This window comes from Lichenostomus cassidix, chromosome 5, assembly GCF_008360975.1.
Source record: "Lichenostomus cassidix isolate B80296 chromosome 5, HeHo_3.0, whole genome shotgun sequence".
NCBI classification, from domain to species: domain Eukaryota; kingdom Metazoa; phylum Chordata; class Aves; order Passeriformes; family Meliphagidae; genus Lichenostomus; species Lichenostomus cassidix.
In genome coordinates, this window is record NC_139486.1 from 16052511 (window position 1) to 16080217 (window position 27707).

Genomic DNA, 27707 nt, shown 5'->3' on the forward strand with positions numbered 1-27707 from the left:
GTGAGGCTTTCCTAACCCTAGGAAATAGCCAGCAGGGCTGCTGGTCGCAGCAGGATTCCCTGCAGCAGCGACTTGGATGTGTCTTCTCTCCGCATGGCTCCCAGCATATGGTCAGTTCCTGAGTATCCCTTATACATCACTCATTCTCTGCCCTCTTACCACATGGGGTTTATGCTTCAAAGTGTGAACAGGCTTTGATGCAGAACAGAGGCAGAATTTGTTTGCTAAAACATCTATCTCTCAGAGAGAATTTATATGCACAGAATGGTATTCAGCTTTGGGAAGTCTGAGTGGCAGCTGTTTCACAGAAAAAGAATTTAGGGCAAGTTCTTTGTAAGTAGCCTTCCTTTGCTTCTGCCCAGGGTGTTTTTGTTTTATTTTGGTGGGGTTTTTTGGAGAGGGGAGAGCTGTTGGGGGTTTGGTGGGCTTTTTTGCACCCTTGTTAATCACAACAGAAGAGACAAGTGTAGGTCAAATGCATTGAACTATTGAAAGGATTTTTGTTGTTGATGTATTGATCAGAAAAGCCTTAGAAAGTGATAGGTGCAGATAGCACATCAAGGGGAAAATGTCTTGCTGGATTTGGCATTTTAAACTAATCTATAAGAACTGCATTGTTACATAGAAAATATGGTAACTTTATCATAGGCATATATATACTGTTCAGGCACTTGTTCAAAGGTCTTACTTCTCTTTTTGGGCATGTATTTTGGAGAGCATCACTTGCAAGTACTTTCTGTCATACATATGTACTGATGACCTTTTTTTTTCCTCTAGGTAAAAGTATGGAGGAAATTAAGAAGCTGCTGTTGTTGGTTCTGGGATGTGCTGTGCAGGTGAACATTCATGAAAAATAAGATTTGTTTTAATCTGGGGTTTTTTTTTCTGCACTGAGAAAATCTACCCAAAGATCGGCGCTGTATGAACAAATCTCAAGCTCAAGACAACTTGTGAGCTAAATTGTGAGAAACACAATAGGTGAAGGAAAGAAATGCAGGGGAGAGGAAGCACCTTGTGTGATAGCAGTGGCCTCAATTTGTTGCCAGTGCTTAATCAGACACAGGATGTGTACTTTTGCAACTTCGATAATACAGTGGGATGAGATAAGCTTTGAACAGAGTTCTTGATATCAGGATTGTTGTTGGTTTATTTTCTTACTGTTTTAAAATACAAAGTGAAACAGTACACGTTAATGCCAAACAAATAGTTCAGCAAGTGTAAACATTTGTCTAATGAATCATGGTTTTATTTGCACGATATTTTGATTTATTATGTGTCGAAAATAGCAGATTAATAGATACTTTGTATATTAGTGTGAGGATCTTCGTGTGACATTTGTTAAAATAAATAGAGAGACAATGTATATGGGAAACTCCGCAGAAATGCACAGCAGTTACCAGATAAAGAAATCAGTGTTCTGCCCATCAAACCTCTGAGGCAGTAAACAATGGCCTCGTTGCAGGCGGGCCTTTGCTGATAATTGTCCTTGTTTGTAGGTCTGCCTTGTGTTTTTGTCATGCCTTAGGACACTTACCCTGCTCAGCTATGTCAGCTCAATTATGTCAGGGTAAAGCTGTCTACGTATTGCTGCTCTGAACTGTGTTAATGTTGCATTGCAGCACAAAGAATTGTTTTGGCTGCTGTGTATCCTCATTCCTCGTTTACCAGTCTGAGGTTCTTCCCAGTGAAATAAATGGTTGAGACTCAGAACCAGGCCCCAGAAGGACACTGTAAAGGAGTTTTAAAAAACCCTTTTAAATACTGCTTAAGTTCTTCACAATGCAGTGTTATTACAAGAAGGCAATAACGTTCTTAGTGCATGATCACAGATATACAGATAGCAGATGTCTGCCTCTTCTAAAGCCTTAAGTAAAAGACTTACTAAAATCTGTTTGTCTGAAATGTCACTCATTTTTATCCAGAATGTTTCCCGTTTTTTATCTAAAGCATATGTTGATTTAGTCCAACAAACAACACTGGGCATTGATGTGAATAGTATCTAAAGTGGTGCATCTATTTTCATTGCCAAAACGAAACAAAATGCAAACAGCAAAGCAGACTGATTAAGTGATGCAATGTAAATGTAGGTTTATATTTGTGCAGCTCTGTTAATCAAGCTGTGATGATATCCTCTGGTTGTTTCCCCACCTCCTGATCCCATGGCATGTTGAACTTATTTTTAAAGAGCAAAACCAGCCATTTAACTTAGCCTTGATTGTACTGACTAAAATGTTTAAATAATTTCATGCATAATTTGGTTCATGCCCCATATGGAGCAGTGAAGTGTTACACCTTCTAGTGTGACAAAGTGCAGATCTTGAACAGTTTTTTGTTAGCTGTATGGGTTGAGTTTGGGTTTTTTTAAATTTAAATTTAAATGAAAAATGGAGCAGTAAGTTTTAGAGTATGTAGCACTGTTTCAGAGTATGTTTTCTTTTAACAGTGTGAAAGAAAAGAAGAGTTTATTGACAGAATAAAACAACTGGATATTGAAACCCAAGCTGCCATTGTGTCACACATTCAGGAGGTAGGATTCTTAGTATTGTCTGTTTTGATGTTGTATCTCTCCCTTCTTGACTTACCAGGATTTTTTTGCTATGAAATACTAATGCTTAGAATTTCATAATGGATTCATGACCTTCACAAAAAAGAAAATTGAATATGTTACTATACTCAAATTATAAGGTGAAAATGATAGGTGCTGGAACTATACTTGGCTCAGTAGTCTTTTAAAGAGATGCAGTGGAAAATGCCTTGCTTTGCACTTACAGGTTTATGTAGAAGGAATTGTTGTAAGGATCCATGTGCAATATTGACAAAATCCATGTATTTCTTTGAAGCTGCAGTGCCCCTTGCAGCAATGGTGTAAGCTCTTAGTCCACAAGGCCTGTGGTAGGTGACACAGCCTGCCCAGTGACTCGCTTTGGACAGTGGCCTTAGAGCTAGATGGACTTGTAGAGCTGAAATTGGACATGCAGAGCTGAAATTGGACATATACTCTTTATTTAAAAGGTGTTTGAACCAATGACAAGCATCCTTGGATTTCTAAGGCTTCAGAAGAAGGGAAGAATACGGATAGGCTTACCAAAGAATACAGCAAAGCTCTTACTTTGAAGAGCCAAGTGGAAGTGCCCCTCACTGGTGGTGGCTGCTGACTGGCCAGGTGTTCTGCATGCAGGTGTAGGAAGCCTGGAACACTCAGATTTGAGGAGCAAATAGGGAAAGTCTTAAGACAGGAATTTTTTCTTAACATTTAAAAAATAATTAACTTTTAAAAAAGAAAAATTGTGATGAGCTAGGCACATGGTTATAACAAAAGCTGAAACAGTTATTAATTGCACTTGAGAGACTTGCCTGATGTTTCTGCTAAATGATACAGAGTAAATCAGTTTGGGTAGGGTAACAGTTGAAAGATACACTGCTAGCAGCAACTAGAGGTATTTCTGCAGCTGATACAGCTTGTCCCAGCTGTATCAGCTGCAAATTGCAAATTCATTGAAATCAGGGTTTTTTCTGAGTGAGACACCAGCTGTTCAGTGTGGGATCAGTCCCTTCCCTGTGGGCATCACTTCAGGGTCAGTAAGACAGTTGCACACTTCTAATATGCAAGCACACATGCTATTGATAATATTATTTATCTGATCACTTTTAAAAATCAGACTAAATAATCATAAAAAATTTAAATACCAAAAACTTCTGGGTAGTGTTACAGTTAAGATAGTTGCATTTGTTATTTGCAACCTGGGTGTGGTGAAATGGATGTTTTTTGATTTATCAATAGAAGAACCTGGGGAATGCTGCATTTACAGTGAACAAACTTACAACTCAATTAGTGGAAAGACATACTTTTTTGTTCCTATTCCTAGGTGACTCACAACCAGGAGAATGTCTTTGACTTGCAGTGGCTGGAGCTCCCAGATATGGCCCCAGAAGAACTAGAGTCTCTCTCCAGGAATATGGTTTTCCACCTCAGGAGGCTCATTGATGAGAGAGATGAATGCACAGAAGTATGAGGACATATCTCTCCCATATAAAGCTCATGAGAAGCAGTGGGCTCCATTCCTTCTCTTGTGTCTTGTTTGTGCATTAGGTTTCTATTTCTTCTACACCTCTGAAAATTTGTAGAAAGATTCTGACTTTTCCATTGATTCTTGTGTAAGCACTAAGATGAGGTGAAATTGGTGAAGAGGAGTGGAGCAGTCTCTCCATGAAGTGGAGACCAAATGTCTCTGTGTGTCTGTACAGTCATTCATGCAGTGCTTTCTAGTCTCTCCATTGACATTTACCCTCATGGGCTCCATTGTCTGCTCTAGCTCTTTTGATTCATCAATTCCTTTCCCTTCAGATCTCTGGAGAAGCCTTCTGCCCTCCTTTAGCCTGTCATGCTTTTGACTGCAATTGTGTTAGTTAAAACTGTTAGTTGTTACAGGTTTTTATGAATTCTTCAAGGAAAACAGATTTCTTATTTTGAGCATTGGAAGGGGAATGTTTTAGTGGTCAGAGCATAGTGGAGATTCTTTTCCTTTTCTGTGTAACCTTCACTCCAGGCTGTCACTTGAGTTCTTTATGATGCCAGACTAATAATTTTCCTGAATTTATAAATAATTTTTATGTATTTTAGAAACAATGTATAAGTACACTGTTTATGTCTCGGCATTTCATAGTCTTCTGTATTTCCAGGTCATTGTAGATCTCACTCAAGAGAGAGATTATCTGCAGTCTCAGCAACCACCAAGTCCTCTGAAAGTACCAAGTCCAGATTCTTCACCAAACCCTGCCAACCCTCTTTCTAATGAAGAAAAGCAGCACCTTGCAGTTGAGCTGGCAGACACAAAGGCTAAATTGAGAAGAATCCGTCAGGAGCTGTAAGTCACCATTATTTTGTGCCTCTGGAGAGACTTGCATACTAAGTCTTATACATCCTGAAAATTCAGGAGCCCCTTGGCTCCAATACACTGGCTTCCATGGGAGCTCTCAGAATCGCACCTTTCAAATCAGAAAGATGTCTCATCTCTCTCTTCCCCCCTTCAAAATGCTGACTGCTAGCTCTGTTTTATAACTTAAAGTGGAAAGTCCAGAGGCCAGTGAAGCTATCTATGACAGCAGAAGCACCAAGGAGATTTAAACAGAGGAACTTACTATAAAAACAGAGTTGCAGACTCAGATCCACAATATGTGTATGTTATCATGAGAAAATAATGAAAGTGTTATGACAAGGAAGCTCCATGTTCAGAATGTGCTGAGAGATTTTTATCTTCCTTTACAGATTCCTAGCAGTGTCCATATAATCAATATTGTTTCAGGGAAGAAAAAAAATTACTAAGATTTTTCTAATCCTTTTCAGGGAAGAGAAGTCTGAGCAGCTTGCAGATTCTAAACATGAAGTTGAGCAACTCACCCTAGAGCTGCAAAAAATAAAGCAAGAGGTGAGATGGGCTTGTTTTACTGTGACAATCTTTCCTATTTTAAAAAGAATTCTCTTTCAGTGTGAGTCTAAAAATACTACTATGCCTGTTTTATAATGAAGAAATCAACTTAGTTCAGCAAGCTGTTTGATGATTATGGTTGTGGCAGAGCAGTACTGTGCTTTCAACTTAACTGTTGAGAGCAGTCTCATCTGTTCAGCTTGCAAATAGCCTAGTAGTGCCTGAAGCTTATGCAGCATCAGGCATTAGTAATGTCAGAGGCTCAACAGGCTGAAGAACCTCTCTGTATTGTAGAGAATTTACTGGCTACTAGGAGGATTCATACTCCTTAACCAGGGGAATATACTGTTTGTCTACACTCAAAATCAGTAAGTAAATTAAAAAAAAAAAAAGTTTAAAGTACATGCTTAAAAGTATTGACTTAGATTTTTCTCTCTGCTTATGCCTGACTCCTCACAGAACATGCACCTTGCCTCAGATGCTCGCTCTGCCCGGGCGTACAGGGATGAGCTGGACTCTCTGAGAGAGAGGGCAAATCGTGTGGAGAGACTTGAGATGGAACTTGTTCGGTGCAAAGAGAAACTTCATGATGTGGAATTTTACAAAGCTCGCATGGAGGCAAGTGAAAATTAGGAGAAAGATTTGTTGACTAATCCTTAATATTTGGCTTTTGTTTTGTTACTAGTTCATGTGTCATTTGTCGTTGAGCTGACTGTAGCAGAACATCAGAGCAAGGAGAAGTTTCATAGCACACATCATAGTTATTTACTGAGCATCATTAAAACTTCTTTCAGCAGAGGAAGGATTTGGTGCACACAAAATAAATGCGCATTAGTTTTAAAGAACTCTGCTTAGTTCAGCATTATGTGGCTAAACAGGATAGACCTTTACTGGATGCTTTTTCTAGAGTCCAGAGCTTTAGTTTTAGGTAAATTCCCTGTGTTCAGAGTTGTTCCTTTGACCAACATTTTCAATATCATGTATAAATTAGTTAAATGAATGTCTGGATGTTTTTCCTTAGGGTTTTGCAGCAGATGCAACTGTTGTTAAAATGCCATTTTTAAGGATGACCTCAGATGACAAATTCTGGCCACCCCTTTTTGCAACTGTTACTTATAGCAGAAAGGAGAAAAAATTTGGATCCTCTCTAGTGTCATGAGTGGGGTATGTCAATGAGAAATATGTGGCTTTGTTCCAGTAGTAATGTCAGTTACTCAGCTTAGTCACCTGCAGCTATGCCCATCCTGGAATTATTAATTGAATTATGCTGGAAAAGACCTTGGAGATCATCTGGCCAAACTCATTGGCTTAGCATGGCTGACATTAAATTTAGGTAGGACTGTTCCTACTTTCTGTTCTTTCAGTTGTTTGAGATATTCACACCAATAATCCACACATGTAACACTTCAGCCAAAATCAAATAAATCCAGACTGCTGAACAAACGGAGGTTCGGTAATTGGCAACTTCACTATAATTAGATAAAATCCCAGGTCTGAGGTAGAAGAGTCACGTTGCCAGCTTGTGGCTGAGAGCACAGACCTTATTTTTCTGCTCTATAAACTCTACTTTGTAGGTGATTTTTTTTCCCTTCTCTAACCTAAGGGGGCAGCTAGCTGCTGCTTCTTATGAATAGGTTCACTAAAATGGATGGTTATTAAATGTAGTAATAGACTACAAAAGCCTGTTTTGCCTCTCGGTAATTCCCAGTTTGCCTTAGGAAGTATGAAGCTCTGTCTCTCTCTCTTTTCCTCCCTCAAGCTGGCAAATCACTCATGCTCTAACCTGGCACACTGGCTATCAGGAAACCATCCTGGCATCGCCTTCTGACCATACACTGGAGGTGCTTAGCTTTACCTGATGCTCTGATAATTTAGCTGGAGCTCAGAGAGGAGTTTTTGTGTCCTCTTCATCTGAGATCAGTGGAGCAGCCTCCTTGCTTGTTCCAGAGCCAGCAGTTTCCTACACTACTATCTTCATGTCCTGCATTGCTAATCTTGCTTAACGTAGCATTCAGTCAAGAGACCTTCATGTTAGTTTCAAGTTTCTTCTAACTCTCCTCACACTGTCTTCTACCCTATCAGTTTTTGGTGGAACTGTGGAACGTCAGAGATGAGTGCTGGCTGTCCAGGGATACCTCCCTACAATACTGTCATGGTTTAACCCCAGCCAGCAGCCAAACCCCTCATAGCCACTCATTCATTCTCCCACCAGTGAGATCAGAGAGAGAATTGAAAGGGTAAAAGCTGGAAAACTCATGGGTTGATATAAAGGCAGTTTAGTTTTATAGGCAAAGCAAATGCCACACACACAAGCAAAAGTACACCAAAGAATTCACTGCTTCCCGTGGGCAGGCAGGTGTTCAGCCATCTCCAGGAGACATTACTCCAAATGTCCTCCCCTTCCTTCTTCTTCTCCCCACTTTATGTACTGAGCATGATGCCTTATGATCTGGAATATCCCTTTAGTCAGTTTGGGTCACCTGTCCCAGCTGTGTCTCCTCCCAGCTTCCCATGCACCCCCAACTTCCTTGCCAGCATGGCAGTACAGAAAGCAGAAAAGGCCTTGGCTCTGTGCAAGCCCTGCTCAGCAATAACAAAAACATCTCTATATTATCAACACTGTGTTTCAGCCAAATCCAAAACACAGCCCATACTAACCATTGTGCAGAAAACTATCCCAGCCAAAACCAGCACAAATGCAGTAGTGGGCAAGGAATATTTCCCATTGATCTGGCACATTTCTGATTTGGAGCCACAGTGTGGCCTTTAGCAAAAGTTGTCATTATTGTAGGGGCTGAGCTTTTCTAACATGCAGCAGGACTGTACAGCTGTCTGCAGGGTGCTCTGTGGTTTAGAATAGATGGGGAGTTTCACATTCTCACCACTCCCTCTCCCATCACTGATCAAGTTTTGCCACAGCCATGGACTGCCAGCATTGAGCAGCAGACAAACTCCATTGGTTTCAAGCTGGTGCATTCAAAGGATTCCACAGGGCACTATTCCATGTTTTTATGGTCATGGAGTAGTACAAAGGCTTGCATAGTAGCCAACATCCAGCTTTCCATTGTTTTCTGTCAAATGTGACTCAAATCCTCTGCCCCTCTGAAAGAAGAATTAATGTCTGGGGTCAGTACAGTGCCTGCTTAGATTTGTTCACAGATGTAACATGGCAGAAATTTTTACCTCTAGAATGTACAGTGATTATTCATTTCATGGCATTTACTGGTTGCCGATGGCTTGCTAAGCTTTAATCCTTTAGACCTGAACAAATCATACAGAGCACAGCAGTGAAAATGTAGGGGTGTTCAACATCAGCCACTTCCCTGTGGTAGTGGGGTACCTTAAGGCTCTTAGGGTCTTGACAGGGCTGTTAATAAGCAGTGCCAGATCGGTAGGTGAGAAGAAAAAGCGTATTTAATGTTGTGCATCAATGCAGAAAGCTATTAAATGAGCCCTTAAAACATTTTCCTTCCTGGTAATGCAGGAGGAGTGCAAAAGCTTCAAATCTTAATGTCAACATAACACATTCAGGGCTTGTGTGCTGTTTTCCTTCTCTGTATATCTTGACAAATTGTTCAGGAGTGACATTTTAGTTGGACCATAGTTCAAGGAACATGAATGTAATTTGGGGCCTTCCTGCTGGAGTGGCTTAATGAGGTCACAACTGTGAATGTGAAGGAGCAGCTCAGTGCAGGGCTTCCTCCACTGAGGTGCTTCTCTGCTGTGTAAAGCTCCCTTCCAGCATTCATCTTCACTGAACCTTTTGCTATTCCATGAGATGAGATGATTTTCTAAGGCCAAGGAGTATGCTTTGCCCAGTCTTCCTCCTTCTCACCATAATCAAATTTCTATGCAGGATGATGATAAGAATCTCTTGTCAATTAAAAAAAAAACCCAAAAATCAAAAGTATCTCTTTCATGTTTTTATATGAGTGTTCAATGTTCGATTATTCCAAGACGTCAACTGTGTCAAGGCAGCAGCTTCTGAACTGCCTGAAGGCAGAAGTTTGAACTGGGTCTGGATGCATGTGCAAATTCTCTATTTTCAGATTTAAAGAATCTCATTGCTACTTTAGTTTCTGAAAGTGTTTCCCACTGGCATCACACCCTGACTGTGCAACCAGTTATTCCTGGAGTTAATTGTAACCATCTGAATGCACAATGCACATTCCTAAAGTTATTTCAAGTTACATTTGATAGGGCATCAAACCACAATATATAATTCATTTGAGAAACTGCAAAAGCTGAGTTATACTCAGTGTATTAAACAAAAAAAAGAAAATCTGCAGCCAACTGGTTTTGTTGCTGATTTTAAAAGAAACTTATAAAATAATGTTGGTGAATTTGTTAATTCAATTAAAGATAAACCTTAATTCCAGTGGAAGCAGAACCACCCCATGACCACCTGCTGACTGTCTAACAAGTGTGATCTGTAGCCAGATAGAGTTTTAGGTCAGCTGTGTTATTCCACTGACTTCAGGGAGATGTTAGTGCTGACATGTTTTAGTTAGGACAGCTTTGCTTCCCAGGCGTTGAAATGTAACTCCACAAAGCTCCCATGGACTAATTATTTAAATTATATGAACTTTTCAGTATTAAGACAACCTCAGATCATGGTGATCTGGGAGTGAGCAATGTCTACCTCGTCACAGCAGGCATTTCCACCTGGTTATTAATTTAATATTTCATCAGAACTGCTTTGAACTGGCATGACTGGCCATCCTGGGTGCTCAGTGGAAAGTGCTTCAGTTTTCCATACACTGCAGCTCCCACTGATGGGTGGTTTGTACCAGAGCCTGGGTATGTGCATGTACTTGGCACATAGCTAGACTCTTGATGAGACACTAAAATAACCAGTTCTTGCTTGGTAGGCAGTTTTAAGGATAGTTATGAGGTCATGTTTTTGAGGTCAGACACCACCTTTCTTCTTAGGGCTGTGGTTCAGATTGAGTGTGGTGATCTAGCAAAGTAAACTCTTGGCACATTGCTGTTTCATTACAGGAATTCTGGCAGCTTCCATAACACCCAGCAGTTTTTGTGCCATGTACTTCCTCTGGTCTGTCATCTGTTCAGTGTCAGCCTTTTAAGTTTGCCCACCCTGAAGTGACCCTATTAGATCACACTTGGCCCAAAATGCAGGTTCTGTAACCTCAGTGTTTCAGTATTATTGTTATTTTAGTTACTTACATGCTCAGGCATTTTAATTGAAGATGAACCTCTTCAGAAGCACTGACATACTTGTCCTTTTAATGCTAGGGAAATTTTTTCTCTCATGGTTTGCAAGTTGGTAGCTGACCCACTGAGAGATCAAGGGCAGTATGGTACTGCATAAGGTAGAGTTTCCATATTATGCCATGTACAGTCAAACTGCAACAAACAACTAAGATTACTAGCTATGAAAGGCTTTTAAATGATGACCCCCTGCAGTATCAAAAGGCAGGGGGAGTGGCTGTCGTCAGACCCTTTAATTTTAACTTGCTCTTTACATCTATCTTTTCTTCTAATTTTTTTCCTTTTTTGTTTTTTTAAATAACTGAGCCATATAAGGCTTCCTAAGGCTGATTTCCCCTCAAAAAATGAGAAGGTAGCTGCTGACTAAGCAGTGAAAGTGGTTTGCTCATGCCTGGTGTTCTTTCAGGAATCTACTTGGTTTGGATATTTGTGGTCTGAGAGAGCAGACATGAGCCGTGGTGCCAGCAGAGACATCACATTTGAAGTCAGTTATCCAGGAATAAACTTGTCAAGCATTTTGTCGTGTCTGTTGGCACATTTTCTGGTTTTGCGTATTTCATTGGAGCAGCAGAATGGATGGGGGGAGGAGGGAGGAAATCAGAGAATGACAAAGGAAGTTTTTGTAGAGGATCAATCTGCTTCTTGCCTGGTTGTAACTCATCTGGGGAAAATTCCTGACTGTATCCATTTAATCTTTTAAATGCTGATGTGTTCCTGCCATAGAACATTTGTCTTGGACTCAAGACTTATCTGAGGATCAACAAAAGTAAAAGCTAGCAGTGAAGTATTATGGCTTGAAATAAGACATATTTGATAAATGTGTTTAAAACAAGACCAACAATTCATGGCCAGATTTCATGCTTTGGATATTTCATGTTTCCAGAATAAGATACTTGAATGCACAAAGTTTGATTTGTTATTTGCAAGGAGCAGTTGCAGTGCAGTATGATTAACCTGTTTCTAGTGCTGTGGCTACAGTAAAGTAATAAATTAAACTTTAACTCAGTAAAACCAGATCCAAAAGCTCTCATGAGTAGGCGCTGTGGCTTATGCAGTTAATGCTCATGTGTTTAGTGGGGAAGTGGCAGGGAGTGCTAAGTGATAAATATGAAACAACTTCTATTGTTCAAGTGAATTAAAATTCTGTTCACGAGAGAAACTTTATTAAACAGACATTTTCTGCACATACTGAAACAGGAATGTGGATATTGAATGTATTGATGGATACTGTTCCCCATACCTTGAAAGTGAATAATCTATTCTGAAGCTGGAAAAACAAGGGACTATAATAAATTGGGAAAGGAATTGGTATTTTAACAGTGGAATTGGAATTGAACAGTTGCTCTTCTGTGTGAACCTCTTGGTCGAGCAAGATGTATATATATATATGTATGTATAAAGCAAAAGAAACTCTGTTAAACTTGTAAAATTCGGGAAAAAAGCCCTAAGAAATACTAGACTTACTTGCATGATTCACAGGTAATGAAACATAGTATCATCTCCCATTAAAATATCAGGTAAACTTTTTTTTTATGAAACATGTCAGATTGCCTTCTCATTTTTTGCAGTTGCTTTGTGAAAGTCACTTGGTCTGTGAAAAGTAAGTAAGAAATTAACACTGTTACTTTTTTTCCCCTAGGAATTAAGAGAGGACAACATTGTATTAATTGAAACAAAGGCCATGCTAGAAGAACAGCTAACAGTGGCAAGAGCTCGTGGTGACAAGCTGCATGAATTAGAGAAGGAAAATTTGCAGTTGAAATCCAAACTTCATGATGTAGAGCTGGTATGCACTTTCTTTTTCATTAGGCTAATTTTTTTAACCTCTGTTTTCATGCAACGTTACAGAATTGTCACAGAAACCGGTGGAGACAGGCAAATAAATCAACAGTGCTTTTGAAGATGTTTTTAGATTGAACTTTCTGTATGTTAATTCTTGAAATATTGTAATGTTAACAGTGTAGATATTGCCAGTGCTACTTTGTGTGAGACTGGGTTTAATTTTATGCAAGAAGGTATATTACAATTTTAAAATACAGACTGCTTTTGTACATATTCATAGTGGAGATACTAAAATCTGTTAGTTAAGTAGAAATCTTTTAGATGTAGGAAATAAAATATACTCTAGGAAATAGTCTTTCTCGTTGGAAACAAAATCCCCAGCCATTACAGAGTCTTTAAGAATCAATTATTACTGTAAAAGACACAAAATTCCAAAAATTCTTTCAGTGTAAATGAGAGATATGGTTTATTGCTTCATAGACAAGGAAAAGTAATGTGGGAGACTGCTGTCTACAAACAAAAAGCAACATTGAACTTCATAAACCCACTAGAAATATCTCTTGTATTTTACTTAACAGTCCTCCTCTTATCCCACCATGATTTGAATTCTTGTGGGTTTAACGATATAGGGTTTTCAACAGGTTCTGTTGGAAACAAAGATGTGGAGGATGCCGTATGGGATGACTGAATCTTGATGTACATCAGTGACAAGGGGTGTCCCTCAGGGGTCCATACTGGGACCAGTATTATTTAATATCTTAATTTATGACATTATCAAAGAGGTCATGTGCACTGTCTGCAGATTTGCAGGTGACACCAAGCAGAATGGTGTGGTTGACACACCTGAAGGATGGGATGCCATCCAGAGGGACCTGGACAAGTTCAAGCAGTGTGCCCGTGGGAATCTCATGTGCTTGAACAACTGCAAGGTGCTGCACCCAGGTCAGGGCACCCCCCAGTATCAACTCAGGCTGGGGGATGAGCAGATCAGATCAGCCCTGCTGAGAAGGACTTGGGGGTGCTGGTGGATTGGAGGTGGGACATGACCCTGCAATGTGCACTTGGAGCCCAGAAAGCCAAACATGTCCTGGGCTGCATCCAAAGCAGTGTGAGCAGCAGGGCCAGGGAGGGGATTCTGCCCCTCTGCTCTGCTCTGGTGAGATCCCACCTGCAGTGCTGCATCCAGTTCTGGGGTCCTCAGCACAGGAAGGGCATGGGCCTATTGAAATGAGTCTAGAGGAAGGTCTCCAAGATGATTAGAGGGATGGAGCACCTCTCCTGTGAGGAAAGGCTGAGAGAATTGGTTTTTTCTGCCTGGAGAAGAGAAGGCTCCAGGATGACCTAATTGCTGCCATCCAGTTCCTGGAAGCCTCCTGGAGAGAGCCTAAAAGAAAGATAGAGACTTCTTTTTACAAGGGCATATATTGATAGGACAAGACGGAATGGCTTCAAACTGAGAGTAGGTTTAGATTAGATAGCAAGAAGAAGAAATTATTTACAGTGAGGGTGGAAGAGGTTGCTTGGAGAAGCTGTGAGTGCCCCATCCCTAAAAGTGTTCAAGACCAGGTTGGATGGGGCTTTGAGCAGTGTGGTCTAGTGGGAGGTGTCCCTTCTCATGGCAGGAACTACATAATCTTTAGTGTACCTTCCATCCCGAACAATTTTACGCTTCTATGATTCAGGACATTATAAGGGTCATGTCATGCTCAGCTTTTCCAAAGTGTCTGGAGATTTTGGTAAATTTTTTGGGATGTCTTGGTAAATTTTTAGGTTATGGTTTCTGAAAATTTGAGAGCCACTGAGGCAGCACTTCAGTTCCCACAAATGCAAATGGCCCAAATAGCCACAAGAAGCAACAGTAGATTAATTCTCCAGATCTGTTTTCAGGAGTTAAGATTCAAATTGGAGCAGGTGTAAATGCTGATCCATATGACTGCGTCCAGGTTTGACAGGATGAGTTTAAGAAGCTTCGCATAATTCAAGGTTCTGTCTGCAGAATTTCCAGTGTGTCAGAGCATGATGCTACATGTTTTTGAAGAGCTTAGCCCTGGAGACAGCTTGAATCCAGCCTGCCATACTAGTCCTGGCTTGTAGTGACCCTGTCATCACCCAGTAGGCTCTCGCTGCCATCCCCCTCTCTCGAAGTGTGTCATGGACCAGAGCTGATGCTAAACAGGGCCAGCTGGGTTTTGCTTTCTGTGGCATATGTAGTAGCAAACATTTAATGCTTAAGATGTATTTCATTATAAAACCACATTGTTTAAGGAGATTCTTCTACTCTCAGCTTATACTGTACTTGTAGCAGCTCGGCCTAGAATCTTACAGATGAGCTCAATGTGCGTTTTCATTCATGTGTGTTTTGCACAGGATCGGGACACAGACAAGAAGAGGATTGAAGAACTGCTGGAGGAGAACATGGTCTTGGAGATTGCCCAGAAACAAAGCATGAATGAGTCTGCACACCTAGGCTGGGAACTAGAACAACTGTCTAAAAGCACTGATCTTGCAGACAGTGAGTACCAACTGGGGTACCTGCGGTGTTTGTGGTCTGTTTCAGAGTAGACAGACTGGTTGACTGAGAGGGGAACAGAAGTTGAATTCAAGATGGAAAAACTTTCCTCACTCAGCCACTTGACTTTGACCTTAGTTTTTTTTAACTTCTAGAATGTATTCCTCTAGTATCTTTCATTGTTTTTCAAAATTTTCAAAATCTCTTCCTTTTGTTTTGTTCATCACTGACAGAGTGACTTTACTAAAGTAAAGTGATAAAATTTTTTTAAAAAAGAAAGCTTTGCAAATGACACAGCAGAAATGTCACACTGAATATTTCTAACTGAATGGTTGGGTGGAGTCTGTGATCTTTAGTATTCTTTAGTACAGTTAATACAGACAATTAACTGGTCTTTAAGTCCCAGGAAGTAGAGTATGCTGAAGTCATTTATTTTTATTAGATACTGAAAAATGTGTGCAGTTAAAATAACTGGCTGATTTTTTTCTGAGTGGTTGATTTGATTTCCGTAACTATCACAAACGTAACTAATTCTTTCTTCACTGGACAGGTTTTAGCATTGGTTTCTGTGCTTAATATTCATTCAGTCTATCATGTCAGCCTAAATAACAATTCTAAGTGGAACTTGGAAAATATAAACTATTTCCTCTAATTCAACATGCAGCTTTTATTGAGTATTTACCATATTGTGCTAAGCATATTTGGCTTTGAGTACCAGGAACAGTTTAACTTGAAGACAAAGGAATAAATTGGAGTAAGCAGATGTTAAGTTTTCAGTGAAACTGTCTAGAATAGCTTTGTTTTGTAAAACAGCTGAATCTGTGCCTGACACCAGTTCTGAAATCTTCTTGGTGTCTAGGATCCAAGTTCTCTTCACTAAGATTAATGGCTAGTTAATTATTACTTCCAAATAATAATCTTGAAAAGCAGGTTATGTTAGTCTGAGAAGTGAATATCACCCTATTACTCCTACTGTGTAATCAAGGACATTACCCCCATTGTGTTAGTGGGGGGGAAAACACAGTTCTCTCAAAACTTAGAAATTTTGATCAATAGTATTTCATAAAAATGTAAAAGTATCTAATTTACTGGCCTGTTTAAAATACCAAGTTTTGTTCCCTTCCTGATTTGCTTTCACTATTGATGTAATAGAAGGAGGAATGCTAGTTTCATTTTGTTACCTCTTATTTATTAATTTCTATCAAGCATAACTTTCAAAATTTGCTTGAGTGATTTATCACTGCACTGATGCTTAACATTTTAGCACTGGAGTTTCAGAAACTCTGATTAACAAAAGAAAAAGGGTGAGGAGCTGATAACATCTATAAACTTGTATTCAGTTGGGAAAAAATGGTGAAGGAAGCCAGATTTTTTTTTTCAAGAAGGAACATTTAACTTTGGACTTCTAAATTATCTCATGGAAGTGCTGTCCTGATTTTACAATATTTCTCTTTAAGAAGTTTTATTTCAATCCATGTTGCTCTTCTGAATGTACCTTGTTTATACAAACAGAGTCAGACTGGAAAACCCTTTTGGAAAATCTCCTGTTCCTGGATATCAAGTTGAGTCTGCAAGGGTGGCAGATAAAAGATTTTACCAGCTAGTTTGGAATGTTTTATTCAGAATAATTTTAAAAATAAGCATGGGAAAAATTTAGATGGATTTGGCTTCAGAACAGAACTCAACTGGAGTATTTCCTAATGTTATTGTTAACAATTTGAGTGTTTGCTTGACCAAAGCTCTCCAGGTGATGCTTCATGAAACAGACAAATAGGATTTTACCATTCTCAGAAAGTTGCCAGCCTAAAGTACTCAGTGTGCTGTAGTGCTTACATAGAAGGAGTTATTAGTTGTCTTAGATTTAAAGACAGTGTTAAAGTCAATTTCATATGAAATGTGGTTTTGAGATGATAGGTAGCAATTACTTCATGTGAAACAGAAGGTTGCGCTTGTAATTATTCAAATACTGGGCAGAGAAATTAATGAAACAGTGAGGCTTGGGTGATGGACCTTGAGGCTGAGAGGTAGTGAGACTTTTCATGTACAAACATTGAATAAAATAACATCTCTGTTGTGAAACTTGAGTACATTTTGTTAGTTCTGAGATTTCAACTTCAGACACTTCTGAGATCAGCATTCTGATGGGTGTCCTGTGCCTGGGTACGTAGTAGTAAATGATTCTCTCTGATTCAGCACATTCTTGATGAAGAAGTTGCAAAGATAAGCACAGGAATTCTCTTTTTTAAGAATTTTTTTCGTGACTAAATGTGACTGAATACCTGAGTTTTCACTAGCTCTTGGAAAGTGCACCTACCTTGCTGTTTTAGTAAACACTTAGCAGGGGTTTACGTTCTGCCTCAATTTATTTCCTCTGATGAAAGTGTGAGATGGTATCAAAGTATATTTTGTTACTAACATTAGCCACACTCTTAACATGACTAAAGCAAATTTAAGAAGAGTTAAGAAAGTAGGTAACTTTTGAGATGGCTGGCTGTTCAGATCAGATAGTACCCTATTTATTAAAGGTCTTAATGGTTATCTGTGAAAATGGGTTCTGTTTTTAACCAAGTGTTTGCTTAGCAGTCAAGCTGCAATTGTAAGACTGACAGTAATAATCTTCATACAAGTGGATCTTGCGCACCTCAGAAAGAGACATTTGTGAACTGATTGGTGCCACCTTCTGCTTCTCATGTTTCAACAGCCAGAAAGTCCTTTGTGTTTGAGTTGAATGAATGTGCTTCAAGTCGAATACTGAAGCTAGAGAAGGATAATCAGAGCTTGCAGAACACAATCCAAGAGCTGAGAGATGCCTCCTTGACCTCCAGAGAGAGCAGCCTAAAGTTTGTGGAACTGGAAAAGGAAAATCAACAGCTTAGCAAAAAGGTAACTTGCACACAGGAACAAACAGAGCTCTTCCTTTTTTAGCCACAGCACACAAAGGGCTGTGCAGCATTCCTGAATGGTGTGGTTTTTCAGGGAATTCACCCATGTTCCCCACAAGACTGACCATGGTTTCGGGCCCATCTACTTAATTGCATTCTAATGCAATTAAATTCTAATAATTGTGTTTATTGCCTCCTACTTCACTGCCTGCTTATGTGCATTATTGCAAGAAAAAGTGACTATTCCTGTTTAATAAAAGCTGGTTTGCCCCTGTCAGATTGTACTGTTGATTGTGTCCCTTTCTGTCATCTCATGACAGTCACTTCTAGGAAAGGAAGCCATGGTCACATTGAACTACTTTTATTTTTTGAAAGTTTTTGTAATTTTTACATGTAACTCAAATAAGTTACACAGGTCAGTTCAGGTTAGTATGTTTTTAAATGTCTGTCTTGCTGTCCAGAGTCCTGGAACAGCTTTTTCTTTGTCTTGTCCTTTTGTCTGATGTAAATTCTCTAGCGTCTCTGGCTCTCTCTGCAAAGATCTCTTTCAGTCTCTGTAACAAACACGTAGGTCAACACTTTGTAAATTTACTTATATATATGTGTGTTGCACCACTGTGCTATTAACTGTGATTAAATTTAGCTGAAATGCCAGCTCAGTGTTTGTCCTTGTGAAACACACTGCTCAGTTCACCTCCAACTACGAGCCTTTTTACTGTCTGACTAGTAACTTAAATCCTCAGCTCTGATAAATTGAGCCAAGTGCTGCTGGGGAAAAAGGATGCTTGCTACTCTTCAGTATAAAACATTTGCATGTTGGATTTTTCCACATTCCTACCATCCATAAATTATCCAGAATATAAAGCTCATTTTCCCATTACTGTTGTAACCTCTGTGTGTGAGACATTAATGCAAAGATTTCAGTTCTGTTTGGGTTGCCTGTGAGCTGACTGGAGGGCAAGGGGAGAAAGCATCTAGACAGTAAATGCTGCTTGTGGATTACTAGATTGTAACAACCCCATTTCTCTCCTGTTGAGAACAGGTACCCAGCACTGAATCATTCCATCTTCCAGAGATATTGATTTGCTAAGTTGAAATCAGTTCTGCTTCTTTTCTTTCTTTTGTGAACAAGGAAAACTGCAAAGATTCAGTTCACTCTAATCGTCCTTCCACACTTCCATTTATGGTCTGATAGGTAATTCAATCCAGCTCTAATTTACATACCTAAAACTGGAGATGGAGGCATAGAAAGCACTCAGCAGATACCTGTGACGTACAGCAGTTTAAGTCACTTGAACAACTGTGGTCAACCTCCAGCTTTGCCCCAGGCAGATTCCTGTGGGCACCTCCTGTTATGGCACTGTGTTGGTGCCAACAGTTGTGATTCCAGAATTAGTCTGAAGTTTTTGATGATGATGAGTGATTTGACAGGATGGGGTCATCTGAAGGTCTGGTAGTTCTGTAAGACAAAAAACAGTAGTAGGGAACACCTGTGTGGTAAAGGAGAGCACCACATGTATCAAAGAAATGAACAAAAAAAGGCAAGTAAAACTAGTACCATTAAGAGCAAGTGAAATGCCTGAACACTTCACCAAAAACCACAGAATATGATGGGAGCTGTTGACTGAATACCACAGATCAGCCAAGCTGTTGAAGGATTTCACCTCCCCTTCAGGGAAATTTGGGAAAACAATTAGTAGACAGCATTCTGTCTGCTGTTCATCAGTGTACAGAGACCTGATACATCATATGTAAAATAATCTGGATTTGAGATGTTTGAATTTGTTTTAATCTTACCTTTTTCGAGTATGTTTTTATGCTTCGCCCACGCATGTGTCTCCTCAATTAGAATATACAACAAGGTGTGCCAGGGAAATAATAGGCTAAGTCTCCGTGGTTCATTGCAAAAAAAGTTACTACAAATGGGGAAAGTGCAAGACCTCTTGAGGACTGTTAAGAGTCAAGAATGTATAAGTCAGAGGACAAGAGATAAAGAGGTGTTTTTCTCAAATGTTTGTGTCTTTGGGGTTTGTTTGGTAACTTTCCTGAAATACGCATAGTAAAATCTTGCCTCCCTAAAGTTATTTAACTGAGCTGAGATTTCATCCACTGTCTGAGATTTTCAAAAATTGTTGTTTGAATGTGCTTGTTTATCTGCTGATCTTGTGCTTGGAGGTATCATGTAGCCAAAACGGGATTATTCCAGTAGTACAAGAGGAGATGTTATGAAGGAAAGGTCATGCACATCTTTTTTTTCCTTTCCTGCAAGATTTTCAGGGGAACTAATAACAGAAAAGCCTCCTTTTGGGCCTGGTCAAGTAGTAGCAGTCTAAGTATCTGGCTGTTTTCACTGCCTTTCTGACTTACTGAAACGAGCTGTAAGCAGAAATGCCTTACTTGCCTCTGGTTTTCTGGGAAGTGCAGATGAAGATCAGCTATTGCTGAGCTGCTGAGTTTGTTGCAGCTTTCTCTGAACAGCTCCTTTGAGACCAATGAACCTCCACATGGTTTCATTTCTGACTGCTAAGCTCTCCTTATCTCCAATCTGGGCAGCTCCTGCTTGTTTAAACACTTCCTGTAATGAGGCACATGTTGACATAGGCAGAGCCCAGCCTCCAGCTATTTCCCACTTGTAAGAATTAGGTTTAATACCCCTTTCATTGACATTTTCACTGTTGGTGGAGTTGATAATACCAAAATAAAAATGAGCTGATACTTTTGCAGAGCTGTAGGTGCTCACAGCACTTTGCAAGCTTAAAAAGGAGTATCTCCTGACTTGGGGAGCATAGTTCCCTGAACCTCTTGGTTCTAAATGCTGAAGAACTACTGCTTTTCTGTTCCTTATGCATTACAACTTTGAAAAGGAGTAAATAAGAAAACATTGTTCATTGTAGGACTGGTGCCTTATTCACTTGTCTTTCAAATTCAATATTGTCACCTGCTTGGGAAAAGAGGGCCAGCAGAGCACAGGGAGTGGGAAGGTAAACTTGGTCACTCCAGTGCTTTAGTGTTTTTCCTCTGTTCCTGTTTTAGGATGGTGGTTTGGGTTTTTTAATGATTTATCTCACTGAACTGTCTTAATAACTTTGTCTGCATTCACTGGTAGAGTAAAACCATAGTGATGGAGAGGCTAGGAGGAGGCAAGTTCCTCAGGAAGGGGAGCACCAGAAACTTAATCGCTGCTGACAGGAGCACAACAGAGCATTCAGCAGGCAGGTGAACTAAGCATTTGTTACAGCTGTGCCTTATATGCTCTGATCTTAAAAGTCATGAAGAAAATTCTTGGCACTGTGAGAAAAAACAGGCAGTCCATTTCCTCCTCCGAGACTGGCTAACTGCAGAAGAGAAGGATTTAATCTTTCAGCCATAGTCCCCATCTCATTTCTCTGTGGTCTTCAAAATGACTTGAAGTGCAAACAGTCCTTGTGTCAAGCTGTGGCTGATGTGTTTTGGTGTGTTCTCTCCACACAGATTGAAAAGTTGCAAAATCAAATTGAAAGAGAGAAGCAAAGCAATCAAGACTTGGAAACCTTGAGTGAGGAGCTGATAAAAGATAAAGAGCAGCTACAAGTTGTCATGGAGACTCTGAAAGCCGACAAAGACAGACAGGTGCAAACTTCTCAAATGTAGTATAACAACATGTGCTCAGTGATGGTAATTTAGTGATGCCATTTAAGAGCATCTGGTTCTCTTAGGGAGATAAGGCAATTTGAGAGCTATTAAGTGCTGGTTGAACTTGTTAAAATCTAGGTTAAAGGTTTCTTCAAGTGTAAAAGCCCAGCATGTTTTGCTGATTTCTGCTCTTGTTACCATAAGGGGATCTTCAGGCTGTTATATGGACAGACATTCCCCCTTGAGGGAAAAAAAGCTCTTGGATCTTACTAAATGGAATACCAACTGGTTTTAAGATGTGTAAATAAATCCCTATTTTATTGCTGAAGATTTGTCTTCTGCTACCTGTATGGCATGATCAGTTTGGTTGAGGTTCTTTAGCCACCCAGACTTTTTGCACTATTTAAAAAAGATGTTGAAAAAGCATTTATGTCTTCTGGATTGATGTTTTAAATGCCCTTCAGCTTTTACCACTGTGCTGCAGTTCATGTGCAATGCCTGGAAGCTATCTTATTACAGGTTTGTGCAAGAACCATCTGTACTAATTTAACAAATGAAAAAAATACAGACACAGATCATTAGAGACTGGTCTGAATATTCTCAACCTGTATTAAAACTTACTCTAAGTTTTTGTGAGTTGAAAATTAAATAGGAAAATGTCTTATTTGTGTAGTGCTTTGCATCTTGAAGGATTTTTACCTAGACTTCTCCCTGGGAAACTGCACTTTACTAACAAAGTATTGCATTTCAGTTAGAGCAAATACAGACTCTTTGTGGCAGGAATTAATTGATGGTTTGAAGGTAGGGCAGGAAGTAAAACCAGAAATATTCTCAATTGTCAAAAAAGGGGGGTTTGTGGGTTTTTTTAGGTCTAGGCTCTTTTGATTTGTGTGGACGTTGTCTAGTATAAGGATCAAATGCAAATTGCAGTCTAAATTACAATTGCATCAGCCGAAATTTGACCAATGGAGTAAGTGTTCTGTCCTTACAGAAAGTGTGTCTAATGACATCTGTAACTGCTCTACATTTTCAAGCATTCTGAGGTTTCTGACACCTTATCAGAGATAATTTCAGTCTTCAGATCCCAAAGATGAAGGTAACCCTAGACAAAAAGATAGCCTCTGTTAGGAATGATTTATAACAAAGCATCTTCTCCAAGGTGTTCTCTGAAGGTTCTCTGTCTGCTTTCTCCTATCTCAGCCTTCTTGGGTGGTAGCAGGAATGTAGCACAGATTTTTTTAAGTTAAAATCATGGGTTTCCAGAGGTAACAAGTTTTTCAAAAGTTTGGGTTCTTGGTTATAGTAATTTGCTGAGAAATTTGTCTTGAATTAAATGAATATGATTTTGTTAACAATCATCTGTCTGCTTTAGAACTAAATTGTACTGCACTTGTAAGGTAGATGAATAACATTTCACAACTGTTTATGTAGATTAAGGACCTTAAACAAGAAAATGATCACCTTAATCAAGTTGTCTTATCCCTGAGACAAAGATCACAAGTGAGCAGCGAGGCAAGAGTGAAGGATATTGAAAAAGAGAACAAAATCCTTCATGAAACGGTTACTGAGACAAGTAGCAAACTGAGCAAGCTGGAATTTGAGAAGAAACAATTGCAAAAGGATTTTGACCAGGTTAGAGAAAAAGTGGAAAGAGTGGAAGAAATGGAAAAAGAGCTCCACCGGCTGGAGAGGGAGAATGAACAGCTCACAAAAAAGGCAGCAGTGATGAAAATAGTGACAGAAAAGATGGAAGTTCTTGAGCAAGAGAATGGCAATCTGGAAGTGGAAAATAGGAAACTAAGAAAATCCTTGGACACATTACAAAATATTTCCATCAGGCTTGGGGACCTGGAAAGGGACAACAAGCAGTTGGATGAAGAAAATCTGGAGCTTAGAAGAGTGGTAGAGACCATGAGATTTACCAGCACAAAAATGGCACAAATAGAAGCAGAAAATAAAGATTTGGAGAGGGAGAAAGAGGACTTGAGAAAGAATGTGGAAATGTTAAAAGCAATGAACAAGAAATCAGAGAGGCTGGAGCTAAGCTATCAGAGTGTCAACTCTGAAAACCAGAGACTTCAGCAAATTGTGGAGAACAGCAGTAAAAAGATCCAGGAATTAGAAAAAGAAGTTCAAGGAATGGAGAATGAAAATCAGGTCCTCCAGAGGAACCTTGAGGAGCTAAAGGTTTCTGCCAAACGGCTAGAGAGGTTAGAAAAGGAAAACAAAGCCCTAGAACAAGAAGTGTCTCAGCTTGAAAAAGACAAAAAAATGCTAGAGAAAGAAACTAAACGGCTTTGGCAGCAAATAGAGCTGAAAGATGCTATTTTGGATGACAGTACAGTAAAGTTGGCAGTTGCTGAGAAGGAAAACAAGACACTAGAAAAGGAAATTGCTCGATTCAGAGATTCATCTAATAAACTGAAAGAGTTTGAAAAGGACAATAAAGACCTCCTAAAGCAAGTTACAATTGATAAGAGAACACTAGCTACATTGAGAGAGGTAAGCAAAATAATTCTACTGGGTTGTATGCTGCTATTTTTTTTTTTTTCAGCGCAGTGAAGTACTAAAGGGAGATACCTGTCACACAGGAGATCTTCACAGCCTTAACAACTGTCACTGGAAAGTGTTGCCTTGGAAAGTAGAGTGTGCCAAAGCCTGCACTTTGCATTTGCACAGTGTTCTACTTTGTGTCCACAATACAGTCTCAAAATTATGTCTTTTTTTCACGCAGAATAAGATTTTAGAACAGCTCCCATGTGGTGACTGTCAACCAAAGATTGATAATTTCTCTAACCCTGTGACCACAGAAGTCTTTGCTAACATGAGAGCTCCAGTAGGAGAGATTGACTCTCAGGTCTAGAATTAGAGCACTTGCTTAGGACACATTGACATCCCTGTTCTGAGACAGATAAAACCATCCCAGATGACCAACCTAAGCCTTTCAGTAAGAGCTGCACCAAAATTTTGCTTTACAGCTACCTTAGAGCATCTTTCCCCTAAAGCTTCCCTGCTGAGTGAAAGCATGCTAAGCAGCAGTGATCTCCCTGCACTGAGCCTTAAGGCATTGGCCATCTGAGGATGTGTGTGCTAGAACCTGGCACTCTTGTAAGTGGCCTGTGAGGAGATTCAACTTGCAACTTGCTCTCTTTGCCTGTCCTCACCGCTGTTGTCCTTCCAGAAACAGCATTTCCTGGGAAAGAGCATTAAAAGGAAAATGGGTTGTGCTGCAGTAGCTCAGTGAAATAAGTAAGTTTAGCAAGACTAATGCAGTAAGCAATCACTTTAAGGTTTAGTTTTATTTCAATGTTTGAAGCATTACTGTAGTTTTGAGGAGGAGAAATAAAGTCTGTCAGAAACACTTGACACAGTTCCAAGTTAGGTTTCTAACTTTCCTTAAAAATAAATAAACATATAATTTCTGAGAAGGCTCCTTTTTAATCTTTCTATTATCAGACTTTTGCAAATTTCCAGTGGTGCAGACCCATACAGTAGCCCATCCTCTTTTCTTTAGTTACTTTCTATAGATTGTGCAGGAGAAGTTCATGGGTGTTGAAAAGATCTGTTTACAGACCACTGGACTGCCACTGGCCTTGACCATATGTTTTTTTACTTTGTCATGTAAATGAATTCATGGCTAGATTTGTGATATCCAAGGACTATTGAATACCTACAGTTTAACAAACTATTTTAATAAAATTTTATTCTTGCTCCTGTTTGATACTTGGGATTTTTTTTTTTACTTAAAGTGCTTCAGTAACTTTTTAGTTTTGTGCGTTTTGAGAAAATTTCTAGCAGAAACATGAGCAATGTAGATCTCTATGGTGTGTATTTCAGAGAGTTTTGAATGGTGGGGATCTTTGCACTTAGCTATGCACCAAAAATAATTTTTCTTTTTTAGAAATGCAGGCTGGCATTATGTCTTCTCTGGCCATTTCCACACCACTTTACTGGCATAACAGCAAATCATTGTCCCAGTATACCTTCTGGTACAGTGCCATCAAGTCTGCTCCTTATGTGGCTTCCTTGCCTGGTTCTGCTTAAGTTTCTTCCCAAAGAAACCTAAATGAAGCCAGGCTGCATAAGTAAATATCACAATAAGTGACCAAGCTCTCTAGTGTTCTGAGCTGTCCCATCTCTTACACTACAATGTAGTTATACTTTTTTAATTTTGGGCAGTAATTTACTATGTGTCAGAAACGCAGTGCCTTATTCACTATTGACCCTGTTACTGAGTCCCTTGGTAATAATATCATAGCCATAATACCTCAGAAAATTTCCATACTGAAGTCGTGTTGCTGCAGTGCTGGCAGGGCTTTTTGTCCTAGCTGAGAGGTGGGAACTCCCTCTGCTGGTGTCCCCTGCCCTGCACATGTCCCTGTGTGGCACAGAGATGGGGTGGTGTCTCCTGGCCTGCACACATTCCCTCTTTCAGCAGGCTGGCACAATGCCAGCGTTGGCAGAAGTGATTCAGTACAGTGAGTGAGGCAAAGGCCAAAAGAAACATTCTACAGATTTATTTCGAGTAACCTATAAATAAAAGCAATCAGTTTAATTCTGCACTCAGCTGTCTGATGAAGAATTTTAGCTGACCTACTTGAAACTAGGATTTTATCTAATGACTTTTTCAGTACTCTTAAAAAAAGTATAGTGCTGGATAATTATCACCACCCTTTGCATAGCAACTAATCATGTTAATGCTGTTCCAGGATTTGGTCCTGGAGAAGCTGAAGAGTCAAAAGTTGTCTAGTGAGTTGGACAAACTGAGCCAGGAACTGGAGAAGATGGGATTGAACAAAGAGCTGTTGCTGGAGGATGATAATGGCAATGATGACACGTAAGGAAACTGAGCTCTTCTATTCATTTGACTCAGCCTAACTGAAGCTCTTTGCCTTTCTTTTTGGTTCTCATACATGTCCCTGTCGTTAACAATTTTGTACATAAACCACATTTTTGTGAGGCAAGTTTGGCAGCATACTGTAAGTTTTGCAAAACATTTTCTTGGGTGAAAGGAAGAAATGCCATTTTTTCTCTTCATGTTAGCATTGTTACTACAGTTCCTCTGTACTCCCCAGCAGAGTAGCTGGGTAGCTATTCCAGTGTGTATTTCTCTTCATGTTCTCGTTAACAAGTAAGAATAGTGTCTATTAAACAGTGTCTGTTATTACTTCATGTAATTAGTGATCCAGATATGTGTTCATATCAACATAGGTGTTGCCTAAGAAATAACCTGATTGCAAGGAATTGCTTTGTAAGTCTTATAGTAACGAACAGAGAAAATGTGTATATTTGCTTCTTGGTAATATCTCAGAGAAACATACCCACCTTGTAGGAATATTAAGACTGTGGATTTTCTTCCTTGTCAAGAATGTATGAAAGAGCCATGACAAGAAATTTCTGTAATGTGATTATGGGAAAAAGATAAAAACTTATTTTCTTTCAAGTTATGTAATTCTTTGATATTTCTGTAGAATCATGCTGGTGTTACCTCTGCTAAAATTTAGTGGATTTTCCAAAAGTGAGTTCCCCAGCTATGATGTATCAGTAGCAATCTGTAGCAGTAGAGGAAATAATTTTCCTGAAGAAGCAAGCACATAGAATTTAACATGTAGGGAGATTGGGAATGGGTGAAGGTGAAGCCTGCTATTCAGATGGTGGCTCATATCCTAGTGGCAGACACTGGAAAACTATTATCATATTTTTCAGAAAATACAAGGTTCTGGAAAGCAAAACTGAATCAGCACTAAAATCAACACTAGCTGTGAAAGAGGAAAAGATTGCAATGCTGGAAGCTCAAGTGAAAGACTTTCTGAACTTAAACCAGCAGTTACAGAATGATCTAAATATGGTAAGAGCCTAAGTGAATTTTATTTTTTCACGTTGCAGTTCTGCACATTCACATGTTAGGGGATTTTTCGGTTTGGGGTTTGATTTTTTTTGAAGAACAGGTTGGCTTTTCTCTCTGCACCTCCCTGTATATGTCCTTCCCAAGAACCATTTTTTACTGGACTGCCTTTTTTTGTCCCTTTCTATATAATGACAGAAAATTAATAAAATGGTGTTGGGCTAGGGGCACATCAGGAGGGTTTTTCTTGGATAATTGCTCTTTGCAGATCTGTTTTCCCATGGTTGTCTCATTGGCATGGCTGTGTTTTTCTGCCTTGTTTAGTGGAAATGTAGGCTGAGGAAGACTGCAGGTGAAACATCTCACCTGAGAACAGCCTATTTGATAGGTGACAGTGAGCTTGAGTCAAAAGGCACCTG

At 39.5% G+C, this 27707-nt stretch overlaps 2 protein-coding genes across 5 annotated transcripts in view; one reads left to right on the forward strand and one right to left on the reverse strand.

Moving 5' to 3' along the window:
- Positions 1–27707, reverse strand: part of LOC146436040 (uncharacterized) — a 95407-nt gene that overhangs the window by 48697 nt on the left and 19003 nt on the right. The gene's annotated exons all lie outside the window — the stretch shown is intronic.
- Positions 1–27707, forward strand: part of CCDC88C (coiled-coil and HOOK domain protein 88C) — a 96425-nt gene that overhangs the window by 46113 nt on the left and 22605 nt on the right. For all 4 annotated transcript variants that reach the window (XM_085061543.1, XM_085061545.1, XM_085061544.1 and 1 more), the window contains exons 5-17: positions 778–836; positions 2444–2527; positions 3867–4007; positions 4681–4865; positions 5345–5426; positions 5886–6044; positions 12298–12444; positions 14808–14952; positions 17651–17832; positions 21303–21440; positions 22875–23945; positions 26153–26280; positions 27150–27291. In XM_085061543.1, the coding sequence (XP_084917669.1) occupies positions 778–836; positions 2444–2527; positions 3867–4007; positions 4681–4865; positions 5345–5426; positions 5886–6044; positions 12298–12444; positions 14808–14952; positions 17651–17832; positions 21303–21440; positions 22875–23945; positions 26153–26280; positions 27150–27291 (2663 nt within the window). The remainder of the gene's footprint in view (positions 1–777; positions 837–2443; positions 2528–3866; positions 4008–4680; positions 4866–5344; positions 5427–5885; positions 6045–12297; positions 12445–14807; positions 14953–17650; positions 17833–21302; positions 21441–22874; positions 23946–26152; positions 26281–27149; positions 27292–27707) is intronic.